Genomic DNA, 22,369 nt, shown 5'->3' on the forward strand with positions numbered 1-22,369 from the left:
AAGGTTCACCGAGCCTATTGACAAAGGGAGCAGTTGTAGAGCTCTGAGATTATAGGCATGTTATGCTACCAAAGCAAATGCTGAAACAGATTCCCAAGGATTATTTCGACACCGAGACGGGAACTCTCAAAATTCTCCACGAGGAGGAATGGAGAGGGCTTGGGATAACTCAGAGTTTGGGATGGCAGCACTATGAGATTCATGCTCCGGAGCCGCACATCCTACTATTCAAGTAACCTCTACCGCACTCGTCCTCTCCAATTTACCTACTTTACTGATATCCCCTCTTCCAGGCGACCCAAGAACTTCCAGACGAATGCTCAGTAGAGAAAAACGTCGCTTCTCTCCTTCCCTCTATCGCCAAAGCGGAGTTTTGATGCATCTGCTCGTGGCATCTGGGCAACGAAATAACGAAAATGGATGCAACAAGACGATCACGAAAACTCCTTTTAATCTTCATTTGTGTCAATGGTGAACCTGGAAGCTACGTTTATAACATCAACTCGTTTCGGCATGGCTTTGATGTTTTTATCTTTCTCTTGCGAAACGGGTTGAGATGTAAAGTGGGATAAGCGAACTCATTTATTTTCTCTCCTTTTTCTTCTCTTTTGAGTTATATGCGGTGGATTTCCTTTATTCTATATTCTCGCGCCGGCCTCCTCACTCCTCTTAACTATCGTGGTGATATTGTAAGCCGAGATTGATCCGAATCCATACTCTTTTCTTCTTTTTTTTTCTCTTTCTTTTTGCCCCTGTGTATATTGATTGCCGCTACTCCGTCACTTGTAACTTCACCTGGGTCCGATACTTTCTGCGCCCGAAATTTTACTTCCACCGTATTTAAGTTCGATATATGGTGGGGATCATAAAGTTTGGTGATACCCCCTCAATGAATATGGCTGTCGTGGAGAGGGTATGATGCCAGTATTCTCGACCGTGCCGCTCACTTGCCAGCCGCCGATCCTGCAGACTATTGTAATACTATATAGCATACCGGTAGACTACCGGTAGTCGGTCAAGTTTTACAAACCAACCCCCTCCCTCCTGCCGAGCCATGGTTTTGTTCAGGCAAGACGCCGGCACCCTCAATAACAACCAATTTTACAATATTGCAATATCGATGGATCCGGTCATTACTCGTTTGTAATATCGTATCGATCAAGAAATTGCCCCGATAACACGTTTTGTACACCATATCGTGATGCCGGTATGTATTCAGGGAATTATGGATTGCATCGTGGTTCTACATCCCTGCAGCCACGTGCTCCCGCGATCTTTCTCTGGTATCGGTACATATCAGATTCAAGGGTCCAGAGTAATCTTTTTTTATCTCCCATGGTATCATAAATCTGGGCTAGGCAATCCTCATTGTGAGGGGGGCTGCCATAGGGCTGAACTTCAGGTTGGGAGATGCATCATACAGGTGAGTGGAGTGGAGGGCGAGCGGTTTAGTCTAATCTGATATGTAGGAAGAAATTTGGTTTGAATTAGCTTTTGATAGAGGCATCTGTAGGATAGACTACCGCACTGACTTCTAATCCCACGACATAGTAATAATAATTATTAGCATTTTTGTGATGTTGTTTTCCCTTCTTTGCAAACGTCCAGCAGGATTGCAACATCAATGATCGAACCCTAGGTCAAGCAAGTTGCATACCCTGCCGCAGACATTTGATGGCTGATAGGCATGATTGGGATTATGAATGAACCTAATCAATCAGATCTGATTGGATGAAGTTGACGACCATCAAGCTCCGGGTAACGGCTTGCCAAGATCCTTGCTGCTAGAGATCTAACAATCAATTTGTCAAAAGCAACCGAAATCCTCAGGAACCAAGAGGCATAACCCTATCCATCGTCACAACCAAAGAGAGTCCAATTCAATTTTGTAAAAGTATCCATCGGTGCTTATATTCCTCCTACTCATTTTCCATCCATACCTTTCATTTTTTATACATATTTTCCCATCCTTAATCCTCTCGCGTTCGCGCGTGTGCTTGCCTCCTCCGTAGTCAGCCAAAATTTCAACTAGAAAAATAAATTCCGGCACCTTGAGCTAGTCCAGCGAAAGTGGGAAACCCAACTCAAATTCATCCAGACCCTAAGCAACAACCGAAATCCCCCAGCTCGCACGGAAAAAAAGGCTGTTCACGGGGAAGGGCACCGACACCAGCGAACCTGTTACTGATAAGAGAGGGGGGGGTCTAGAGGTTTTCTTCAGCCAATTCCTCTAAATCATGGCTGATTCAGTACCGGACGACCATAGTTCGCACGGCGCCACCTCCTTGGACCCCAATGGCGCTGGTGCGAATACGAATTACTTTGAGAACATGGGAAGTATGGATTCACTTGCGACCGCCGCCCACGCCCAAGCAGCTCAACAGCAAGCTTCTTATAGTCCGCACCAGACTACGGCTCAACAGGCGGCTGCGGCGCATGGTATGGTAGACCCTTTATTCTACCTGAATGATCCGGCCCAGCAGCAGCAACAAGCTCAGCAGCAGTACTACTCACAGCAGGGTTATGTGCAAGGGCCCGGTGGCGGCTACCCTCAGGGGCCTACGGCGGAGCAATGGCAGCAGGCTTTATCTTTGGGAGGGAATGTCAATGTCGAGTTCCAGCAATTGTTCAACCATATGCAACAGTATAGCCACCCTCAACAACTCATGCTCCAGAGGGGTCAACAGGTTAATCCGGGAACTTTGGAACAACAACAACAGGGGAACATGGGTCAACCTACTGATATAGTTCAGCGTGTCCATGCACAGTCGCAGGTTATTCAAGCTCAAAAAAATCATGTCCAACAGCAACAGCAACAACAATCTCAGGCTCAGCAGCAGGGAAATTTGGGTCAGGTTCCCGATATGGCCCAACATGCACAATGGCAGGCTCTTCAGGCTCAAGAGCAGGCCCAGCGGCAAGAGCAACAACGTCAGCTCCAAGCTCAACAGCTCCATGCAGTCCAGCAGGTACAGCAGGCACAGGACCAACTTCTCCAGCAGCAACTACAGCAGCAGCAGCAGCCACGACCGATTATAACTGCTCTTCCACGGCCCACCGTACCGGGTCACGGCGCTTCGGCGGAGTCCACCAATTTATCCTCACCATCGTCGAATATTGAAACTACTAGCCCCATGGATCTTGATTCGGCGCCAGCGTCCGCAAAGCCATCATCGACCCCCACAGTAAGAACGGTGCCGGACCGGACGTTGATCAAGGGCCGCGCCGACTTCCGCCCCAAAACAGCAATCCCGCAGGATCTGACAGCGGAGGAGTACGCAAGGCAATGCGTCCAAGCGGCAATTGCTAGCAGACTCCCACCACACGCCTTGCATCCGAATGAGTACTCTCTCCTGAAAGACCACATCAATCACCTGCAGGTCACGACGTATATCCACATACGGAATGGTATCTTACGATTGTGGCAACGGAATCCACTCGTCAGCGTTACCAGAGAGGAAGCGGCAGGATGTGCGAAGGATTACCGGTTTTTTGATGTAGCTGAGGTGGCATATGAGGTTCTAGTGAGGGGTGGTTATATCAATTTCGGGTGCGTGGAAGTTCCGAGCACTATACCTGCGAACCTGGGCAATGCGAAGCGCGGGAAAACCATTGTTGTTATAGGGGCCGGCATGTCAGGGCTGGGATGTGCTAGGCAACTAGAGGGCCTGTTTACGCAGTTTGGTGACAGGTTACCCGCAGGTGAGGGGATGCCCAAAGTCATTGTGCTGGAAGCGAGGGGGAGACTAGGTGGGAGAATATATTCGCACCCACTGAAAAGCCAGGCCGGAGTGAATTTACCGGAAGGAAAGCGGGCGACTGCAGATTTGGGGGCGCAAGTCATAACTGGATTCGATAACGGCAATCCCTTAGGTGTCTTGATCCGCGGCCAATTAGCATTGCATTATCACAGCCTTAAGGACAATTCTTCCCTGTACGATTCCGATGGAACCTTGGCTCCAAAGGATCGAGATATGCTAGTTGAGAGACTTTACAATGACATTCTAGATCGAGTATCCATCTTCAAGCAGAGAGGCCCGCAGCCGAGGACAGTGGAAGGAGATAGGGAACTCATAGACACTGGCAAGGACCCAACTGGGGAGGGCGGAGACATGATATCAAAAGTTGAGGTGGCGGCTGCGGGTGACCCACGCCCACCGACCCCCATCTCATCTGGTCAGGACAATACATTTTCAGCTAGCGTCGACAAACTCACCGGGAAGCCATCGACGGCTACAGGCTCAAGCGCCAGAATTCCTGGGGCGGAACAGGTGCGAAAACTTGGATGGGAGCTCAAACCCGGCACCACTGGACAGGAGACAATAATTTTGGAGCCCCATGGCTCGGATTCGCGGCACCCGACGTTGGGTAAGACGATGGATTCCGTGCTTCGGCAGTATCAGGACATTATTGATATCGCACCGCGGGACCTTCGATTAATCAATTGGCATTACGCAAACTTGGAGTATGCTAATGCCGCCAATGTCGATTTGTTAAGTCTCGGCCATTGGGATCAGGATGATGGGAATGATTTCAGTGGGGCACATGCTATGTTGCTGGGTGGTTATACGCAGCTTCCGAGAGGATTGTGGTTGAGTCCCAGGAAGCTGGATCTTAGGACTAGACATGTAGTCAAAAAGATTTCGTATAATTCCAGTAAAGGAGTAGAAGGTGGTGCGCGGATCCAATGCGAGAATGGGGAGACTCTTAGCGCCGATAAAGTGGTTATCACTGTGCCCTTGGGGGTGCTAAAGGCGGAGACGGTAACATTTGAACCACCCCTCCCGGAGTGGAAGAGCGGAGCCATTGAACGATTAGGATATGGCCTGCTGAACAAGGTATATAATTTAATCCAATTTGTTCGGGTTTTTCACTTGCCCCACAATACTGATGCGTAGGAAAGGTCATTCTCGTCTATGATGTGCCCTTCTGGGATGTAGAAAACGATATGGTTGGTCTTCTGAGGGATCCTCTCGGTGATCCCACAATACAGGAGAGCTATGAATCTAATAGAGGGCGTTTCTACATGTTCTGGAACTGCACAAAGGCCAGCGGGAAGCCTACTCTAGGTATATAAGACCCCATCCCTCCCGTACTATCACTCGGATCTTGACAGCTTACTAAGTACATTATTTCTAGTGGCTTTGATGGCTGGGGATGCCGCCACACAGACTGAGCTCGAATCTGATGACACATTGATTAATGAGGCGACGACTGCGTTATCAAAGATGTACTCGGACAAGCCTGTCCCATTACCCACAGAGACTATTGTGACCCGTTGGCAGAAGGATCCCTACTCTCGCGGTAGCTATTCATTCGTTGGATCTGAAGCCACAGCCGATGATTACGACATCATGGCGAAGCCCGTAGGAAACTCTCTCTACTTTGCTGGCGAGGCTTCATGTCGGGCATATCCAGCCACTGTTCACGGAGCATACATCAGTGGCCTTCAAGCTGCCAGCGAGATAGCGGGATCCATACTAGGCCCAATACAAGTTCCCTCACCCCTGATCCCACCAAAGCCCAAGTTTCAAGGTTCGTATAGCTCACTCTCGGGGTCCAAACGCAAAGCAGAAGACTCGGTGATCGAGAAAGCTCGCGAACTCAAATCTGCACGTCTAGAGGTCTATGAGGAGCAATTGAAGCAAGCGCTCGTCAAGGCACTCGGCGAGCGACCCACAAAGCCAGGACGCTCGGGAGCCAATCCGTTCCTGTTATACCAGAAAGACCACTGGTTCATCTGTAAAGCTAAGTGTGACGAGGCACGGCGGAAGGCAACCAACAATCCCGAGGCGAAGGCTACCAGGAATGAAGTCCGAGCTGCTCTAGGCCAGATGTGGAGAGATGCGCCGGAGGACGAGAAAAGGCCGTATCTGAATGAGACGGAGAATAATAAGAGGAGCAATGCCGCAAGTGTCACGGAGTTTAAGAGAAAACTTGCCGAGTGGGATAAAGCGGCTGTGAAGTTTAGGAAAGAGTGGAAGGAGGCGAACCCGAGCGTGCCGAGTGAGGATGAGGTACTATTGGCGAGGCAGGCGGAGTTGGAGGTAGGATTTCGATCTCCGGCCGTTTACCTGCTCGCACATGCTCGAGGATAATGATTGACCCACTGACTCCGGGGAATTCACAGATTGCCGAGATCAAGCGAAGTCGAAAACTCAACGGCTTTATCGACTCCGATGATGAAGGCTATTAGGGAGGGGGGAATCAAGAAAAAAGGTAGTATTCAAACTGTCCGTCCCTATCCAGCACTAGAGGGTTTTTTGGACATCTATCACCACGATGCCGAGTAGAAAATACTTATAGCCTTACTCATTTCCCTAGGGGTATACAGTACGTTCACTAACGGCCCAGAACCAAAGCTAAATACCCAAAATACTTTCATTATCTTCTCCTTATTCTCATCGTATTACCGGTACCACCTTTTCGCCTTGTCACCAATTGGCTTCATTCTTGCGTGTAATTTCGGGGTTTATTTTTCCTTTTTCGGGTTTTCCCTTTCGGTATACTTTTGCTCTCTTTTCCTAGCTCCGGGGGCTCCCCCCCTTTCCTACCTTTATCTGTAACAATAGCTTGAGATTCTGGAGGGGTTTTTGTATTGTATTGTAGTTTTTCTTTTCTTTTTCTTTTCTTCTCTCTTCTATTTTCTCTTCTTTTTTTCTTCGACATTCTGTCTTCTATCCTGACCCTGGCGACGGAATTCGGGAGTCGAAGAGGAAGAAGAAAGAAATTTGGTGCATGGTGGGAGTTGGAGGAGGGATTGATCGATTGAAAAGGATGCCTGTATCATAGGCTGTGGGTATCATATCGTTCTGCAGGCCATCCCATGAGACAGCTTCGGGAGTTTCCGTACAGCTAATCTGTTAAACACGTGCGACGTTTCAGCGGGGAAGAAACTGAAGCCTTCAGATTGGCCTGAAAGGATATGTTGGTTGCGGTGGGTTACTATGACAGATAGCCACACACGCAAGGGAAAATAAAATAAGTTACTCTACATGCAGTATCATAATATCATATCATCATCCTGTTGTCTGCTGATCCCGTATTTCATAAGTAAACATTCGAGTGTTCTAGTGTTCCTAGCGATACCCAAAGAAGCGTACTCTTCGTCGTCCAGGAATTTCCAAAGTGTGAACTAGCTTTGATCTGGCGCATGATAACCCGCGGAGCCCCAATTTCTTTTGAACCTGAAACCAACCAACCAACCAAGTTCTATGGGTGGTTACTTGTAGAGGGCTCCACTACCACCACCCATTCTTTCTCCCCCCTCATTTCTTTCACCCATTCCCGCGTTCGTCCTCGCATTCTAACTTTACATTTCTGGTTCTCATCTACGGTTTACCAGAATCACTACCAAAAAATGGCAATGTCAGCCATCTCAGCACCCGAGAAAGCTCTTCGAGTGCGAGAAAGTGCTTCCCCCCAACACACACACAAACCCCCCCTCCCGGTTTACAATAACTAACAACCGCCTAGACTCTGAGAAAGCCGTCCGCAAGGAAATGCTCGGTGTCCCGCTCGAAGTCCCATACACTGTCCTCGAGCTCGTCGGCAAGGGCAGTTTCGGCAGCGTATTCAAAGGTGTGCACAACGAGACGAAGCAGATTGTTGCCGTCAAGTCCCTCGACCTTGACCAACACGACGACGAGATCAAGGATATACAGAAGGAGATTGGATTGTTGAGTCAGTTGAAGGCCGGGGATGCGCCAAATATTACGGCGTTCCATGGAAGCTATTTGCTTGGATCGAGGTTGTGGGTCATCATGGACTTTTGCAGTGGAGGGAGTGTGCGCACTTTAGTTCGTCTTTTTTCCCTTTTTTTGCCCTTGTCCAGGAGGGGGTGTGCTGATGTGGAGTGGGAATTAGATGAAAGCAGGTCCTATAGATGAGAAGTATATCAATATTATCATCCGGGAGACGCTGACGGCATTGGGGTATTTGCATAAGCATGGGATTATCCATAGGGATATCAAAGGTTTGTCTCAGTCTCGCCCTTTTGGCGCCGTTCATTTCCTCCGTGACCTGTGAATTCTGCCATTGAGTTGATCTAGAGGTGGTTTGCTGATTATGTGAGTTAGCGGCGAATATTCTTGTTGGCCAGGATGGGCGTGTGCAGCTATGTGACTTTGGTGTGTCCGCCCAGATCGCTGGGAAGAATGGGAAGAGGAATACGTTTGTTGGAACACCGCAGTGGATGGCTCCCGAAGCGCTATCGGGTGGTTTATATGATTCAAGGGTTTGTTTGCTTGCTTGATTGATTGTCTTCGCTCTTGTCTCGGTGCCGATTCTTTTCTTCTCACTCTGCTTTAACCTTATAGATTGATATCTGGTCCTTCGGCATTACTATTATCGAGATGGCGAAGCAGAACCCTCCATTATTCGATATTCCGCCAAATAGGGTCGTCGACATGATACCGAGGCTCCCACCCCCGAGGCTTGAGGGCGGAAATTGGTCGAACCAGTTGAGGGAGTTTGTGGCTTTGTGTTTGAATGAGGTTCCGGAGGAGAGAGCTACCGTGGATGAGCTTTTACGCTCCAAGCTAGTGAAGGCTGCTAGACTACCTACTTCCACCATGAGGGAGCTTATTGTTCGGTATGATTATTGGGCGAGTAGGGGCGGCGTTCGAGACTCTATGTGGCAAGCTACGCTACAGAACGACATGGATCACTTGAATGCTATTTTGACCAGTGAACCCGGGTGGGACTTCGATACAGTAAAGTCCAGACTTTCGGGAGTGGCAGAATTCATGCAAGAGGGAATTGGCTCGGTTTCTAATGTTTCCACTCTGAGACCCCACCATATGAGTCCACCTATCTCTGATGCTGCCCGGCAGAGAGCTGGAGAGGGCCTTTCCCGACTTTTCCGAAGTCCCGAAGAGGAGGCGCAACAACAAAGACAGCAGCAGAATGGTCAAAAGAAAGGATATGGGGCGCTGGGTCCAACATCGGATTTGCAGTTTAGGAGCGGTTCAAGTACTCGTTCCGGAACCCCGGAAAACAACATGATATCAATACCTTCCTTTGACGGCAACGGGATGCGTCTTCACGATAATAGGTCTAACAGCCCTATTGGCCAAATCATCATGCCTTATATGCCCTCGGACGAAGAGATTATTCGTCAAGCGCAGGCAAAAGCAGCCGCCGCCGCTGCTGCCCCTCCTCCACCTGCACCTCCAGTCGCACCAACTTCTGCACCAACACCTCCACCACTTGTTCCGATGGCTTCTTCGGACCGTATACCAATGGCTCGCACGAGACCTCACAGGGCCGATTCTGTTGGGGCATCGGTTCTGCGCCCGACCGGATTATCGACTCCGTCGCCGACTCCCGATGGTCAAAATCGCGATGCTTCTCCTAGGAGACCTTCCACGGCAGCATCCGCCCCGTCTTCCCCTCCTCGTCCCGGCAATTATCAGCAAAACTTGATGGGGCAGAATGGGCTAAAATCTCGTCACCCCCCACCGAAATCGGCCGAAGGGAGTAGCCCGGGAACTAGTGCGCCTCCTCTTCCTATCATCAACAGCTCGCCGCATGGAAAGCTCCGCAGTGCAGACTCGACTCCACCTCACGGTAAGTCCCGTTCACAGGATATCACAGGCAGAGGCCTTCAGAAACCCCCGATCAAAGCCAATTCCAATAGGCCAAACCATCTGAATCTTGACCTACCCGGCAATCCTCACCACAATGGGAACGGTGTCTCAAACGGAATACTCCCACCATCGCCTTCCCGCCCGACTTACCCGTCGCACACCCCGCAGCACTCCTTCTCCTCCATACAGGGAATCGGCGTCTCGGGTATCCCCCGCAGTGAGCAAATGCAACCTACCCTTGTCGACGCAACTGAATTCCCGACCATGGAACCCCTGAACCTGGCTGTAATGTCTTTGGACGCCGACGATCGGCGCGTTACGGATGAACTCGATAGGATGCTTGCGGGCCTTGGCGACGCCATGGAGTTTATGGGAGTGAAACTTAAGGCGCTTAAAGAGCAGAGGAAGCATGAAAGGGGGAATATGGAGGAAGATGAGGGTGGGGAGAATAGTTGAGTCGTGTGCTAACTTTGATACCCTAGTGACTTCTACCTTATTTTTCTCTTCTCGCCTTTATATTTCTCTCTTATCTCATCTCTTGAATGCTTTATAGCAGGTTAGGTTAGGCTAGATATTTTTAGTTTCTCGGTTTCCTATCATTTCTCTCTAAATCCCTCTTCTCTTTCCTCTTTCCTTTGCGAAAAAACCAACTTTTCTGTGTGAATGGTGCCTGGGTTCTTTGGGGATTTTTTTCTTGCTTGCTTGATTAATTGGTTAATTGGATGAACGGGCGAACAGGATATAACGTATGGCAGTGCAAGAGAAGGGTATATATCACACTCACGATTTTCCTAATTATCATCAAGTCTAGGTTTCCCCCCCATTCTCCTCACCAACGATTGTGGTCTCCATACTTTACTCGCATTGACTATAAGATCTTTTATTATTTTTATTCTCGTTTGTTTGTTTCTTCGTCTATTAAGTTTGGGAGTTTGGGGGGAGGGGGTGTTAGCTAGCTAGTTAAGTTTGTTTGATAATATTATGATAGATGGGGGGGATTCTCTAAGCGGGTTTATCTGGTCGTCGAATGTTCGAAGGTTTGGAGTCTAGTTGGATTCTGGTTGAAGCTGTAGCTGTTTGGTGTGATTGTGGAATGCTCTATCATATCATACGAGTAACTCCCCCCAATACCACTTATTTAGTGAGGCTTACTAATCTGGGATTCGAGGATTGGCTGAAGATTTGGATGCTATTTTACCATACTTGCATCTTCTTACTCGAGCATTACTCTTATCACACCATTATCGTGGTACATCAATCTAAGTGAGTTGTGATGAAAGCTCCGGTCCTTATCAATTGGTATCATAGACTGCCCTAAAAGGTGATTTCGCACAAATCTCCCAACTTTTACCGAGTGAGCGGACATGACTCGTTAAGTCAGGTCCGGGCTCTGGCAGGGGTAGGCAAGGGATGTCCTGTGCTCGCCAAGGGATATGATAAGAAGACACCAAGCTAGAAACAATAACCACAACGACGCGTCGCACAAAATTCCATCATAAGCCTCACCACCACCGCCCCCCAGCTCCCAACTCTTCCACAACCAACTTTTATCTTGCTCACCTCTCCTGACTATCCAAAAGTGAACAAACAAAAAACCATCACCACCACAAAACAAGCAAACCCAGCCAGCCACCTGCCGCCTGGAAAGAAGAAAGAAATGTCACCAATACACTCTCCCCCACCACCACCGCCGCCACGCCCCCGCAAACCCAAACTCCGCATGAAAGCACCTGCTCCCCCACCACTGACTCCCGCGGAGCGTACGGCGGCAGAAGCACACCTAGCAACCCAGCGCCTCGCTAGTCAATCCCGCCTCAAGGACGCCTGGGAAAGCATATTCGAGCGCTACTCGCAGGACTTTGACGGCGTGGCAGATGAGATTGATACATTGACTGGCGAGGTTGTTGTTGACAATGGGCATTTGAGGGGTTTGCGGAGTGGTGGTGGTGGTGGGGAGGGGTTTGATTGGGAGGGAATTGTGAGTTTAGAGGCTGGGCAGGGGGAGGAGGGGGAGTGGATTGATGAGGAATGTTTAGAGTGTAAAGATAGGGATGAGCTTGATGATAGCTTTTGTCGGAGCTGCGGCGGCGGCGGCGGCGGCGGCGGTGGGGTAGGGGGTATTTTTTCTACGCCAGCGAAGGCGCCGCGATCGAGTCCTCCTGAGACATTGCCTTTACCTCTTCCGTTATCGAGGGTGAGGGCTCCGGATCCGAAGGATTGGCTTGCGGAAGACGTCTCAGAGTGGATGTGCGCGCTGATTGAACTTTCGCTAGATGAAGTGGTGGACTTGCGCAAGCGGGTGGTGGGTGCTGGAGTTACGGGAGGGCATTTACTCGGGAGGTTGAGGTTTGACGACTTGAAAGAGATTGTAAACTTTTCTCCTCTTTGCTTCTGGTTTCTTTTAGCTTGGAAGACTGACAGGTGGATGGATGAGGTAGTTAGGCATTGCTTCGTTTAGTAAGCGGATGGAATTATGGAACGAGGTGCTGAGGCTCAGGGGTGGGTTTGCCCCTGATGGTGGTGGAATTACAGAGTCATCACCCTGTTTACCGATGCCTGTGCCTGTTGTGGATTCATTAGAAGGGGATATCGACGCTGATACACCGACACACACTGGGCGCGGAAAGCCGTTAGCGAAGTGGGGGAAGGGGAAGAAGAAAGTTGTGGTTGTCGGCTTGGTTAGTCCCAGGATGGCATCTGCACAGGCATCGGTTACACCGAAGCAGAGATGGGAGGGCAATGGTGAGGGGGCGAGCCCAGGATTGGGGTCTTTGGATCGTACGCCGGGTACTACTAGTACGACTATTGCGACCGCTACACCAACGCGGAACATCAAACATAAGGGCGAAGTCAAGAGGTTACCATCACCTACCACCAGTATCGCGGGCACTCCAAGACCGACAGGAAATCAGCAGCAACAACAACCAGAAGTTAAAAGGCAAGAATCACCAGATATCATCACCACCAGTACCCCGGCGCCCGCCACCACCACTACCACAAAAACACCCAAGCAAAAAGCAAAAGAGAAAGCAAAAGTTTCCACCCCATCAGTACCTGCTATCGTTAAAACCCCCCTCGCGCAGGGAACTCCAATCTCAAATACAAATCCGTGGGCCCCCCCACCCCCTGCTTCGGATCCCTTCTACTCTCCGATCTGGAACGACGTGCATCCTGACGGCACGCCCGCCAAATTCCACAGCTCAGCGATGCGCCTACCTCCCACCCTCCCCCTCCCACCTAAACCCAAGCCCACATCTGCCGCCACCACTACCAAACACCAAGCCAAGAAGAAAGGGCGCTCGGCATCTACCACCCCTGCCACTACAACCAACACTACCACTACCCGGTCTATCCCTACTGCCACGGTGGCGAGGCCACAGCCATTCTTGACACCGGCACCACCGAAACGAAAGCGTAGCTCATCAGCCGCCAGCGCTACCATTGGCTGGACCACCGATGCTAGGAAACGACAAAAGTTATCCGGGAGGAGCTTTTTGAAGTTTGGCAGCGGGGGGGGCGGTGACGAACTCAGTAATGGTGGAAGTAGTCCTATTGAAAGGGGTGGCCTGCGCCGGGAGAAAGGGATTATTGTTGACAGGGAGAGTGCGGAAGGGGGAACAGCAGGGAAGGCGCATAAATGCTGTGGGCGTGGCTTCTGCTTTGGGTGCTTGGACTTAGAGGGGGAAGAGGATGATTTGGTTTAGGTTGCGTCGGTGTTGACCTGCTGGTTGGTTGGTTAGTGGGGTGGGGGGGGTTTGGATGGGTTTGGCTTGTGGTTCTGTTAGTTTTTATATGCGTGCCTTATGTCTGGGTTGGTTGTGTAGGCTTTGGGGGGATAGAGGATGGGCTAAGGAATTTACATGTATGTGATACTGTTGATGTATGATACACGCTGGTGGTATTGTTCCGTTGTGTTGGCGGGTGATGGTGATGGATGGTTCGTCGAGCCGACTTTCCACCTCCCGGAGTATCACTCGTGTATGTAGTAGGTACCACGCGTAGAAACATACCCCAGAGTATGATAAACACAAGATACAATCTACGAGTACCAAAACTCCCACCTACACCCCTTCCGCTACCCCACCAGTAGAGTTACTATAGTTATACCGCTGGCACGTACCACCTACAAAGTTATCCAAGCAGATATCGACCAAACCAATACGATACACCGAGTCCCGGTAAATATTATGTATGCAGAAAACCGTATGGTACTATGGACAATAGGTTCCGACTGCAAGGGGACGGACATATCAAAATGAGAGACCGGAGGTTTGGGTGTACTGTACTGTGCGGTTATAGTGAAGGCGATAGACCCCCGTCGGCGTGTACAACCAACGGAGTATGATAGTTATGATAATATTATGACATTCCGATGGTAAAAGAGCGGTGGGTTGTAGGGTTGGTATACCATAATCACGGCTACGGTAGTCTGTCTACACTATCAGAAAAAGAAGGAAAAAAACTAAACCTGTGCATGAGCGAGCGATAGGGTGATCTTATAAGCGCACTTAACCCCCCCACCCCCGCTTCCCACGGGGACCCGGCGAGGAGTGAGTTCGAACATCTCACGCTTAACCTGTGTCCCGGCGGGAAGGGGTATTAGCGATGAACTGCGCAGCATACCCATCACAACTTCTCACTCTTACAGCGTCCCGGCTTGTCTGGAATGATGGCTGCGCTGGACTAAGAAATTTGTATATATCAGCTCATGGCGTTACGTTATCGTTCCGTTCTGACGGCGATACGAGAGATGTTATAAGGGGTCGACTTCGAAATTTCATCGAGTGAGTGAGTGAGTGAGTGAGTGAATGTATAATGTCTGGGAAAGGCCGGTCGCCGCGACCGTTGAGATGGGAAACTTGTGTGTGCGTGCTGGGGCCTATAATAAAATCTAGGATATTATATGAGGGCTTGATATCGAAGCCTGAGAAATGCTATGATATATATATGTGGTTTTTGGTCCAGTTACTGATATCTCAAACATAACTTACCCAGCATGGACCAATTTCCAGCGCCGGTTCTTCCAGGTTGAGTGAGAAAAACTTCCCAACCGTGCTTTATATAATTATAATGCATGCAACATTTTGCGATATCCCCCGAATATATATACAGTATAATAATATATAAACAGCAAACACCACCACCCCGACGGACAATTAGTTACTGCACGAATTTATACAACATTTCATTTCATCATCGAATCACCCACCACCACCAACCACCCAACAACTCACCAAATCTGGAAAGGAGAAAAAAAGAAGAAAAAAATTTCTTGGCAAGTATCATATTCGATGAAGAATTCGCAAATTAAATTAAATCTCGTCTATATGCCAATATTTCTAGAATTCAGGTTCCAAAAAAACTGCGGTGACTGCCTACGGTATAGTATATTATGGGTGCGATTGCCCATTTATTTTTGTATGATACGGTACGCGGAATCTACTACTATATTATCAAGGGCACGCCGGGTATTTTTTTGCAATGACGAGCTTAAAAGAAAAAACCGAGCCCTTTTCCAATGTGTCATACAGTACTCGTACTCGCACTTGTAACGTAACTTACAGTGTGTACAATATTATTGTCCTGACCGATATTCCCTTCTGCACACACCCTGTACTGTAAGTGATGGAAATCCCTTAACCCAGCTCTCTCTCCCTCCTCCCCGTGCTCCAGTGGACCCGTGAACGAGGCTAGCTTGGAAGTCTAAAGACCGTTGTGTGGGGGTTGCCTATATAGTGTAGTCTGCTATAAAAAAAGATCGCCTCAAGCAAGTGCCCCCCTGCTACAAGTACAGTACTGTATCCTAAAATCGAAACATCAATTCCCACCATTTTGCTGTACTGTACCCGCGACCAAACAGACCGCACCACCACCACTTCGCTCTTGGCCCAAACCGCCAACTTGCAATTGTTGTACTGTAGTTCCTTGTTGGGACTCACGTTTTGACATTGAAAAAACCAATGGTGGCAATACGTGCCCTAAAGTTATTATTGGTGGGGAAGGTGGGTTATAGGTAAGATTTCACAAGATTTCACAAGATTTCACGAGATTTCACGGGGTAAACTTCGGTATCTACGTTTCACACCTTTTAATTGAATTCAGGCATCAGGTTTGATGTAGCTCACTGGGCTGAATTGCCCAAGAGGTAGACTACTACACACTACGATGCCGGGGCGAGGCGAATGCCGCTATGGCCCGGTGCGGATTGTCGTACCGTAGCTCATGAGAATGATAGTCTAGCTGCACACCGATTGAGGGATCGAATTGAATGGGCACGACGCGGTAAACTGGATCTATATCCTGTGAGCGCACATGCCAGAATCCCCCCCCCCTCCTCTCTCCCGCAGGTCTGGCGGATCTAGGGCAAGGAATTGGCGTCGGAGCAGGTATGATAAATATCATGTGTGCTCAACCTAGCTTAACATTCAATCTCTTCTTTCTTTCTTTCTTTCTTTCTCTCTCAACCACTCCTTCCCTAGGAAAACCACTCGAGCACTAGCATCTGACAAGCCTTAAAGAACACATTATCCCCCTTTCCCACTTGGCAACTCTTCATCATCTTGTTCATTCCCGTACCTCACATAATACCGACATACCCACCCTAGCAACAAATACGCCGACCCTCCGAAAAAAAAAATCCAAAATCCAAAATAGGACAAGCAAAAAGCCAACTTCCCACGCAATGACGAGTAGCGCAACGTAGCGTGCACAAGTAGACAGGACAGACGAGAGGACAAAAGCCAAGAAAAAAGGGTAATGAAAGAAGAAAAAAGACAATCATGACTCGCGACAAACGTTATGATGATAAAATCAGATAGCCCCCTAGTGTTGATTGATGATGGTGATGGTGGTGATGGTGATGGTGAAGGCAAAAAGAAGAAAGGAAGGGAAAGGAAAGGAAGGAGGGGGAGGTGGTGGTTATTACATATTGCGCCTGTGTAGAATGGGGCAAGGTGAGTGGAATGGGGCTGTATGTGTTTGGAAAAGTAAGGCAAGGAAGAGGAAGGTAAGCACACGAACAGACAATCAGACAGAGATATAGAGAGAATGAAGCAACAGCTACTGTGCTCCTCCTCCGCTTTCCATCCGTCAGATATTATGTTACTCGTAACGAACCGCTAGAATGAAAAAAGGGCTCAATGGATGGGTAGGAAAAATGGAAGAAATCGAAAGAGCATCAACTCAAACAAACACCCCCTCCCCCATCCCATACCCCAACCTCCGATACTTCCTTGAAGCATAATACCTCCCTCTGCCTCTCCTCCCGGGCCCATTCATATCCCCCTCCTCATCCATAGCATCCTCCCAGCAAAGCACTTCCCTACCACTATTGCCTTCCGGGTACTCCTGATAGTAAGCGCGCCCCTTACACCTCTCAAACTCCATAAGGCCCCCAACGGACTTATCCGCGTTAGCAATAAAAAATTCTTCCCCGGTAGGCGCAAACTCGATTCCTCCAACCTCGCCCCAGAATTCCAATTGTTGCATAGAGTCCCAGGACGTTGCGTCCACGATCTGCACAATGTCGGCGGGTTCAGCCATTGCAAGGACTCTCTTGCCACCGTATCCGAGCGGGGAGAAGCGCAGGGCTCTCACGCCGGCCATTTTCGCAGGGAGCACCTTCAAAGTCTCATTAAGTTTTCTGGAATCCCAGATACGTACCGTTTCGTCCTGGTTCCCAGTGGCAATAGTGTGCCCGTCGTCGCTCCAGGCCGCAGCGAAACCGTAGTCTCTGTGTCCTGGGAGGACAAACTGTGTGCTCCCGCGCTCGGCGTCGCAGATAAGCACGTCTGTATGATCCCCTACCACGACGCGCAAGCGCGAGTCTGGGCTCGTAACGCTGCAGTTCACCGGCCAGTCATATTCGTGTTGAGTGTTGAAAGCTAGAGTCTCACAGTCAAGGACACGCACGTGGCAATCGTTTGATGAGAAGACGGCATTTGGTGTGTTGTTGTGTCTGTTTCGGACAATCTGAACGTGGTTTGTTATGCCACTCTCATTCTTCGTCACAATCCCCGTGATGGGTTTCGCGGATGCCTGGGCAAAGAGCGGTTTCATAGCATATTCCCCATGAAAGCAGCCTGCGATCACTACACCAGACTGACCGGCACAGGCACTCAATGTTGATATTCGGATTTGATTCCCGCTCCAGGAGTCCGGGTACGATAGATCCATAGTAGTCACCGTCGATCCTGTTAGCGGATTTGTCCGGAGAACCTTCGCATTACCAGCGTAGAAAACATCGCTTCTGGACACCACTCCTAGTAGATTGCGCAGCTGGAAGTGTATCAGGCGGGGCTTCTGCTCCATGTCCATCCTTCGAAATTTATAAAATTGGCGATTTGCCGGTATACTAGGCTATTAATCCCGATCAGCATACCGGTATCGTGAATGAAACCCCCCCCCCAAAAAAAAAAAATAAGGGCAGAATGCAATGTGGGACAGGCTTGTGGGGGCTATATGCAGAAGTAGGATGTTCGATTAAAGTATCCGTAGATCTGCAAGCCGAAACATTACATCCGATGTCTGCCGGAAGCAACTCATTTGCCAAGTGAAGCTCCCCCCCCCGGTAAAATCAAGAAGAAGAAAAAAAGCAGTGCCTAGGAAAGGAAAGGAAAGGGAGAAAGAGAGCAGAGAGGACAAACGACTTACCGGTTGCTCTGGCTCAACATCTTTCTCGTTCCTATAGTTGATATATTCCTTCCGTCGAACACCCCTGGCAACATCAACCGTGATCCCTAGTTTCTGCCAAGGAATCGCCTGAATATCGCAACCATCTCTCTCAACATCCCGTCTTGTAATCTCTCTCGGTCGTGGCAGTTTCTTGACGTCTGCGGCTGCTACCGATAATTTCTGATAGCGTGCCGGGTTCATTCTATACCGGTAGTAGGCGTGAAGACAAAACTTTGCAAAATCGTAGTTGTAGTTTTCAATGTCTTCAAGGGGCAGGTTTTGTTCAAACGTGTGATCAGTTACGCCCTCAATTTCTTCATCTTCAGCGAATATCCCGCCGTCCAGAACGACGGGTGGAAGGGACAGGTACGTTGCGGAGAAATGGAGCGGGAATTCAATGGCAAAGGGGGTGAGTGAAGGGGAAAGGGGGGGAGGTGTGGGTGTGTAGTTTGTGAAGGGGTTAAAGCCATCATGAGCTATAGGGGGGCGAGGGGATGGAGGTGGTGAATGTAATGCGGGGGAGACTTCTCCAACACCAGCAGCCGCTGGAAACTCTCTTGACACCGTCACATGAGTGGCGAATGGCGAAGGAGGTACAGCCGTTGCTGCTGTTGGAGGAGTCTGGGGAGACTGAGATGGCATACTCTCGTTCCAGCCCGGAGTTTGGCTAGCTTCCGACTCCAAAGCTTCATCTTCCATTGTGGACCCCTCCTGCTGTCCTTCGAAGCTCCTCGTAACCAGAATCTCGGACAGCGGATCCATCATAGACCCATGAACGCCAAAAGCCCCGGAGTGTACGTAACTGTCAGAGTAGATAGCGGCAGGCGGCGACGAATGATCTTGCACAGAGCCAAATTCCTCCAGCGGAGGGTCCAGCTGCATTAGAAAGACGGGGTCGTCGTCCGGGGCTTCATCGTCATTGGCGTTTTCAGATCCATTATCCGAAGGGCCCTCATGGGTGGATGGATCGGTTGACGAGGGAGAAGAAGAAAAGAAATCTAGGAAAGCGGCTCCTCCGCCAACAGGAGATGGAGGTCTGGTAACGAGGTTGCTCGGCGAGAAGTCCTCCTCGTCTTCATCAATAGGATTCGGAACATGTAGCGTTGGCGGCAAGGGTAGTGGCGAACGGGTAACCTCAATGGACTCCATATCGCAGTCGAATAGATCCACGTCAACGCCTCCGTCAGAATCTTCCTCGCAATCCTCCTGGTCCGGGGGGCTCTGGTTGTGTTCGGGGGGAGAAGACGGGTGTTTGTTCCCACCAGTTAAGGCGTCCAGGTCCTCGGGAGTAATTGGGGCGCCGCCGAATTCGGTTTCAGAAGAAAAGTTGGAACTGGAGGTACTGCTGAAAGAATATCCGAAAGATGGGGCAGGGGATGGGCTACTCTTGTTCCAGCTACTCGGTATTGACTGGAGGGGAAGGTAATCTTGGTCAGCCACGGCAGTGGATGCAATACCCTGCTGTTGCGCAGAGACACCACTGCAATGGCGGCGATGGTGGTGGTGGTGATCATCGCTAGAAGCTGGAGCGTCCCGTGGAGAAGCGGCCGGCAGAACTTCCGTTTCAGAAAGGGCTCGCCCAGTTGACAGGTCAATTTGTTGCTGTTGCTGCTGTTGCCGCTGCTGATTCTGATGTTGATGCTGGTGATGGTCTTGATGGGAATTGGGATCGCAGTTGTGGCTTGAGGCTGCATATGATTGACTACGAGTACTGCAGTAATCCATATGGAACGGGGGTAGCGGGGGATTAGTGGAGGAGGGAGCGCTGGACCCTCCCAGGGGCCGCTGAGACCTTTGGCTGGCGAGCGAGGGAGCCAACCGATCCCGACCGCCGGCGATACCACTCCCACCCCCGCCACACCCCTCTTGGGACCTGCCGTCAAAATCCGACGAGGACATTTGTGGATCGGAAGTTATGGTAGCGTCCGCTTTTGGAGAAGGAATGAGGGTGGAAGAGTGGTCGAGAACATGCGCAACTGGCCGAATGGGCGAGGGAGCTAACGAGGACGAGGGTGAGGAATTGGTCAAGTCGGGGCCTGCGGTGTGGGGAAGGCTACTGGCAGCGTTCCTACTCGCAGGATAGCCGTCGGTAGAGCCAATCACTTCCCCTTCGAATCGACTTTCCTGAACCTGTCCCTGTGGACTCCTTCTTCCGCCGCAACGACGGACGGCGGATCCTTGGCTATCGTGTTTGCAGCCGTTACTATTTTCAAATTTATCGAGATTTGACGGATTAGTGAGAGACATGCGATAGTTGGAAATTTTGCTTTTTTTTCCCTTTTTTTTTCCCTCCTTTCCCTTTCTCTGCACTTTCTCCCAGTGTCCCTCTCTATGTGACCCTTTTCTTTCTCTCTTTCTTTCTTTTTCCTATTGACCTTCCCCCTTTTCTTCCACTTTCCTTTCTCTGTTATTTTCTTTTTTAGGGTTGTGTTAGGGTCGCCCTCTTGCCGTTGGGTTCAGTTGGATAGGATTGGATGGTTGGATAGCAAGTTGTGGAGGGTCGGATGGAGGAGTGGAAAGGGTGAGTGTGAGTGAGTGTGAGGGGGCGGAGGGGGCGGAGGGGGGAAAGTGGTGGGAGTTGTTTCATAATTCCTGCAGAGAGGAGAGTAGCAAATTATTATTATTTTTCCCCATAATTATTGTGGTAAGCAAACCGAGCAATAGCTGTGTGAACTGCGGCAATAGGCACGATGTTCGCAACTGGGTTCGGGGACGATATTTACAACCAAGTATGATACCACAATAATAATTATTATCAAACATAATACGGTACTCGATTATAGAATAACTAGTCAATCCTATCATAATTTCCATATTGGGCGCCCCCCACTCTCTCCCGGAGATACAAATACGGCAGGCATGCACCAGGGAATCGAGTATATATATAACAAAAACCCGTTACAAAAAAAACACAACTATGAAAAAATAGACGGTAACAGTAATAATAATGGTAATAACAATAACAATAACAATGGTGTTTTTTGAATTGGCCGAGGTGCAGATTAGTACCGGTATTCTAGGTGGGTCGCCGGTGGAAGGTTGTTTATCATAACGCTGTATGATAGTATGGCATGTTATGGTATGGACACGTCGTGCATGGTGAGTGCCCAGATTGCTGTACTCGAGTACCGGTAGATGAGGGTGTGTGGTGGGGTGGAAGGAGGCTCTGGGATCGCGGTTGTTGGAGCTGTTGTATGATGCTCGAGCATGATATTCCTACACCTGCTAACCTTATCATCGCTGTGGGGAAAGTGTTTGGCTTGGCCGGTCCTGTTGACCGAGTGGGAGAGAACCCTTCTCACGTGGGTAGCGGTACTCGAGTACTGAATAATTTTTGTAGGGAAACAATTGTTGTTCATCGCGGATTCATTGGGTGGGTGAAGTGAGTGAGATGGGGGGGTGGTGTTTCCATCTGTCCATCCATCCAGTTCATCATGCATTTTGTGCCTCCACCTTTCACCCCCCCTCCCCACTCCTTTCCGGGTCCACTTTTGTTCACGTCCGTCTTGTCTTGTTCTCTCTCCCCCACCTTGCTCGCTGGCTCTTCCTTGTACCTGTGTGGATCGTGGTACCCCACTGCCATGATTGGGGAGAAAGAGGAATGGGGGGGGAGAGAGAGAGGTGATTTGGGAAGAAAAACATGTGTGAAGAATAGAAAGGTAAGGTAAGCTCCGCACAATATTCATTATGCATACCGTGGTTGTAATGCTATAAACGCAATCCGATATCGGTATGGTATCGGGTATTAATTAAGTTATTTGCACTATTACAAACAAAATTTCCCACACTTTTTTATCAAGTTATTCTTCCGTCCCTAACTCCAGCATGTATATGTATGCATGTATGTACGAGTATGTACGAGTACTGTACCGGTGTGTGATGTATGTGTGTATACGGGTTAAAAATAGATTGCGGTACCGTGTTCTGTTATCCAGGTGTGGGATTCAAGTTGTCGCGGGGAAATAATGTAAGTTACTCGAGTACCGGTACTGGTATCATAGGTATGATATGATACGAGAGAGTGAGGGCTGGTGTTGGGAGGGGGAGGAGGATGAAGTTAAGGTTAGGTTTATCACCATATCTAAAGTCTGACTAACAATGCCGGT

At 49.5% G+C, this 22,369-nt stretch overlaps 5 protein-coding genes; 3 read left to right on the forward strand and 2 right to left on the reverse strand.

The window, feature by feature from the left end:
* The window catches only part of GSTUM_00008429001 (uncharacterized protein), a 1,903-nt gene extending 1,059 nt beyond the window's left edge, over window positions 1–844 (forward strand). Inside the window, exons 4-5 of the mRNA XM_002840035.2 lie at window positions 56–232; window positions 294–844. Coding sequence (XP_002840081.1) covers window positions 56–232; window positions 294–327 — 211 coding nt within the window. The 3' untranslated portion in view covers window positions 328–844.
* Window positions 845–3,134: 2,290 nt separating this feature from the next.
* GSTUM_00008430001 (uncharacterized protein) lies at window positions 3,135–6,776 on the forward strand (the record flags this gene model as incomplete). XM_002840036.2 has 6 exons in its annotated part: window positions 3,135–4,013; window positions 4,317–4,838; window positions 4,904–5,069; window positions 5,140–6,047; window positions 6,131–6,219; window positions 6,325–6,776. 5 exons carry the CDS (start codon window positions 3,135–3,137, stop codon window positions 6,194–6,196), a joined length of 2,541 nt encoding a protein of 846 aa, XP_002840082.1. The 3' UTR covers window positions 6,197–6,219; window positions 6,325–6,776.
* A 524-nt stretch (window positions 6,777–7,300) lies between these two features.
* Window positions 7,301–10,600, forward strand: GSTUM_00008431001 (uncharacterized protein). XM_002840037.2 has 5 exons: window positions 7,301–7,412; window positions 7,477–7,799; window positions 7,867–7,975; window positions 8,079–8,236; window positions 8,319–10,600. Exons 1-5 carry the CDS (start codon window positions 7,361–7,363, stop codon window positions 10,044–10,046), a joined length of 2,370 nt encoding a protein of 789 aa, XP_002840083.1. The 5' UTR covers window positions 7,301–7,360; the 3' UTR covers window positions 10,047–10,600.
* Window positions 10,601–16,070: 5,470 nt separating this feature from the next.
* On the reverse strand, window positions 16,071–19,470 carry GSTUM_00008433001 (uncharacterized protein). XM_002840038.2 has 4 exons: window positions 18,908–19,470; window positions 18,243–18,526; window positions 16,837–17,948; window positions 16,071–16,694 (listed from the first exon to the last, which is right to left on the reverse strand). The coding sequence occupies exons 1-4, from the start codon at window positions 19,410–19,412 to the stop codon at window positions 16,115–16,117; spliced, it is 2,481 nt and encodes an 826-aa protein (XP_002840084.1). The 5' UTR covers window positions 19,413–19,470; the 3' UTR covers window positions 16,071–16,114.
* Window positions 19,471–20,981: 1,511 nt separating this feature from the next.
* GSTUM_00008434001 (uncharacterized protein) lies at window positions 20,982–21,846 on the reverse strand (the record flags this gene model as incomplete). XM_002840039.2 has 1 exon in its annotated part: window positions 20,982–21,846. The coding sequence occupies one exon, from the start codon at window positions 21,844–21,846 to the stop codon at window positions 21,619–21,621; it is 228 nt and encodes a 75-aa protein (XP_002840085.1). The 3' UTR covers window positions 20,982–21,618.
* Window positions 21,847–22,369: the final 523 nt, after the last annotated feature.

The sequence above is a fragment of the Tuber melanosporum genome, assembly GCF_000151645.1.
Source record: "Tuber melanosporum whole genome shotgun sequence assembly, scaffold_47, strain Mel28".
NCBI classification, from domain to species: domain Eukaryota; kingdom Fungi; phylum Ascomycota; class Pezizomycetes; order Pezizales; family Tuberaceae; genus Tuber; species Tuber melanosporum.

Bases quoted from the DNA above. Each gene is read 5' to 3' on its own strand.
- GSTUM_00008433001 (XM_002840038.2), bottom strand. From the start codon at position 19,412: ATGGAGTCCATTGAGGTTACCCGTTCGCCACTACCCTTGCCGCCAACG. The intron at 18,527-18,907 runs GTATGCCATCTC...TGCCCCTTGAAG, and splicing joins AACTCCGGGCTGGAACGAGA to ACATTGAAAACTACAACTAC. The intron at 16,695-16,836 runs GTATTATGCTTC...GTTCGTTACGAG, and splicing joins GGGAGGAGAGGCAGAGGGAG to TAACATAATATCTGACGGAT.
- GSTUM_00008431001 (XM_002840037.2), top strand. From the start codon at position 7,361: ATGGCAATGTCAGCCATCTCAGCACCCGAGAAAGCTCTTCGAGTGCGA. The intron at 7,413-7,476 runs GTGCTTCCCCCC...ACAACCGCCTAG, and splicing joins AGCTCTTCGAGTGCGAGAAA to ACTCTGAGAAAGCCGTCCGC. The intron at 7,800-7,866 runs GTTCGTCTTTTT...AGTGGGAATTAG, and splicing joins GAGGGAGTGTGCGCACTTTA to ATGAAAGCAGGTCCTATAGA.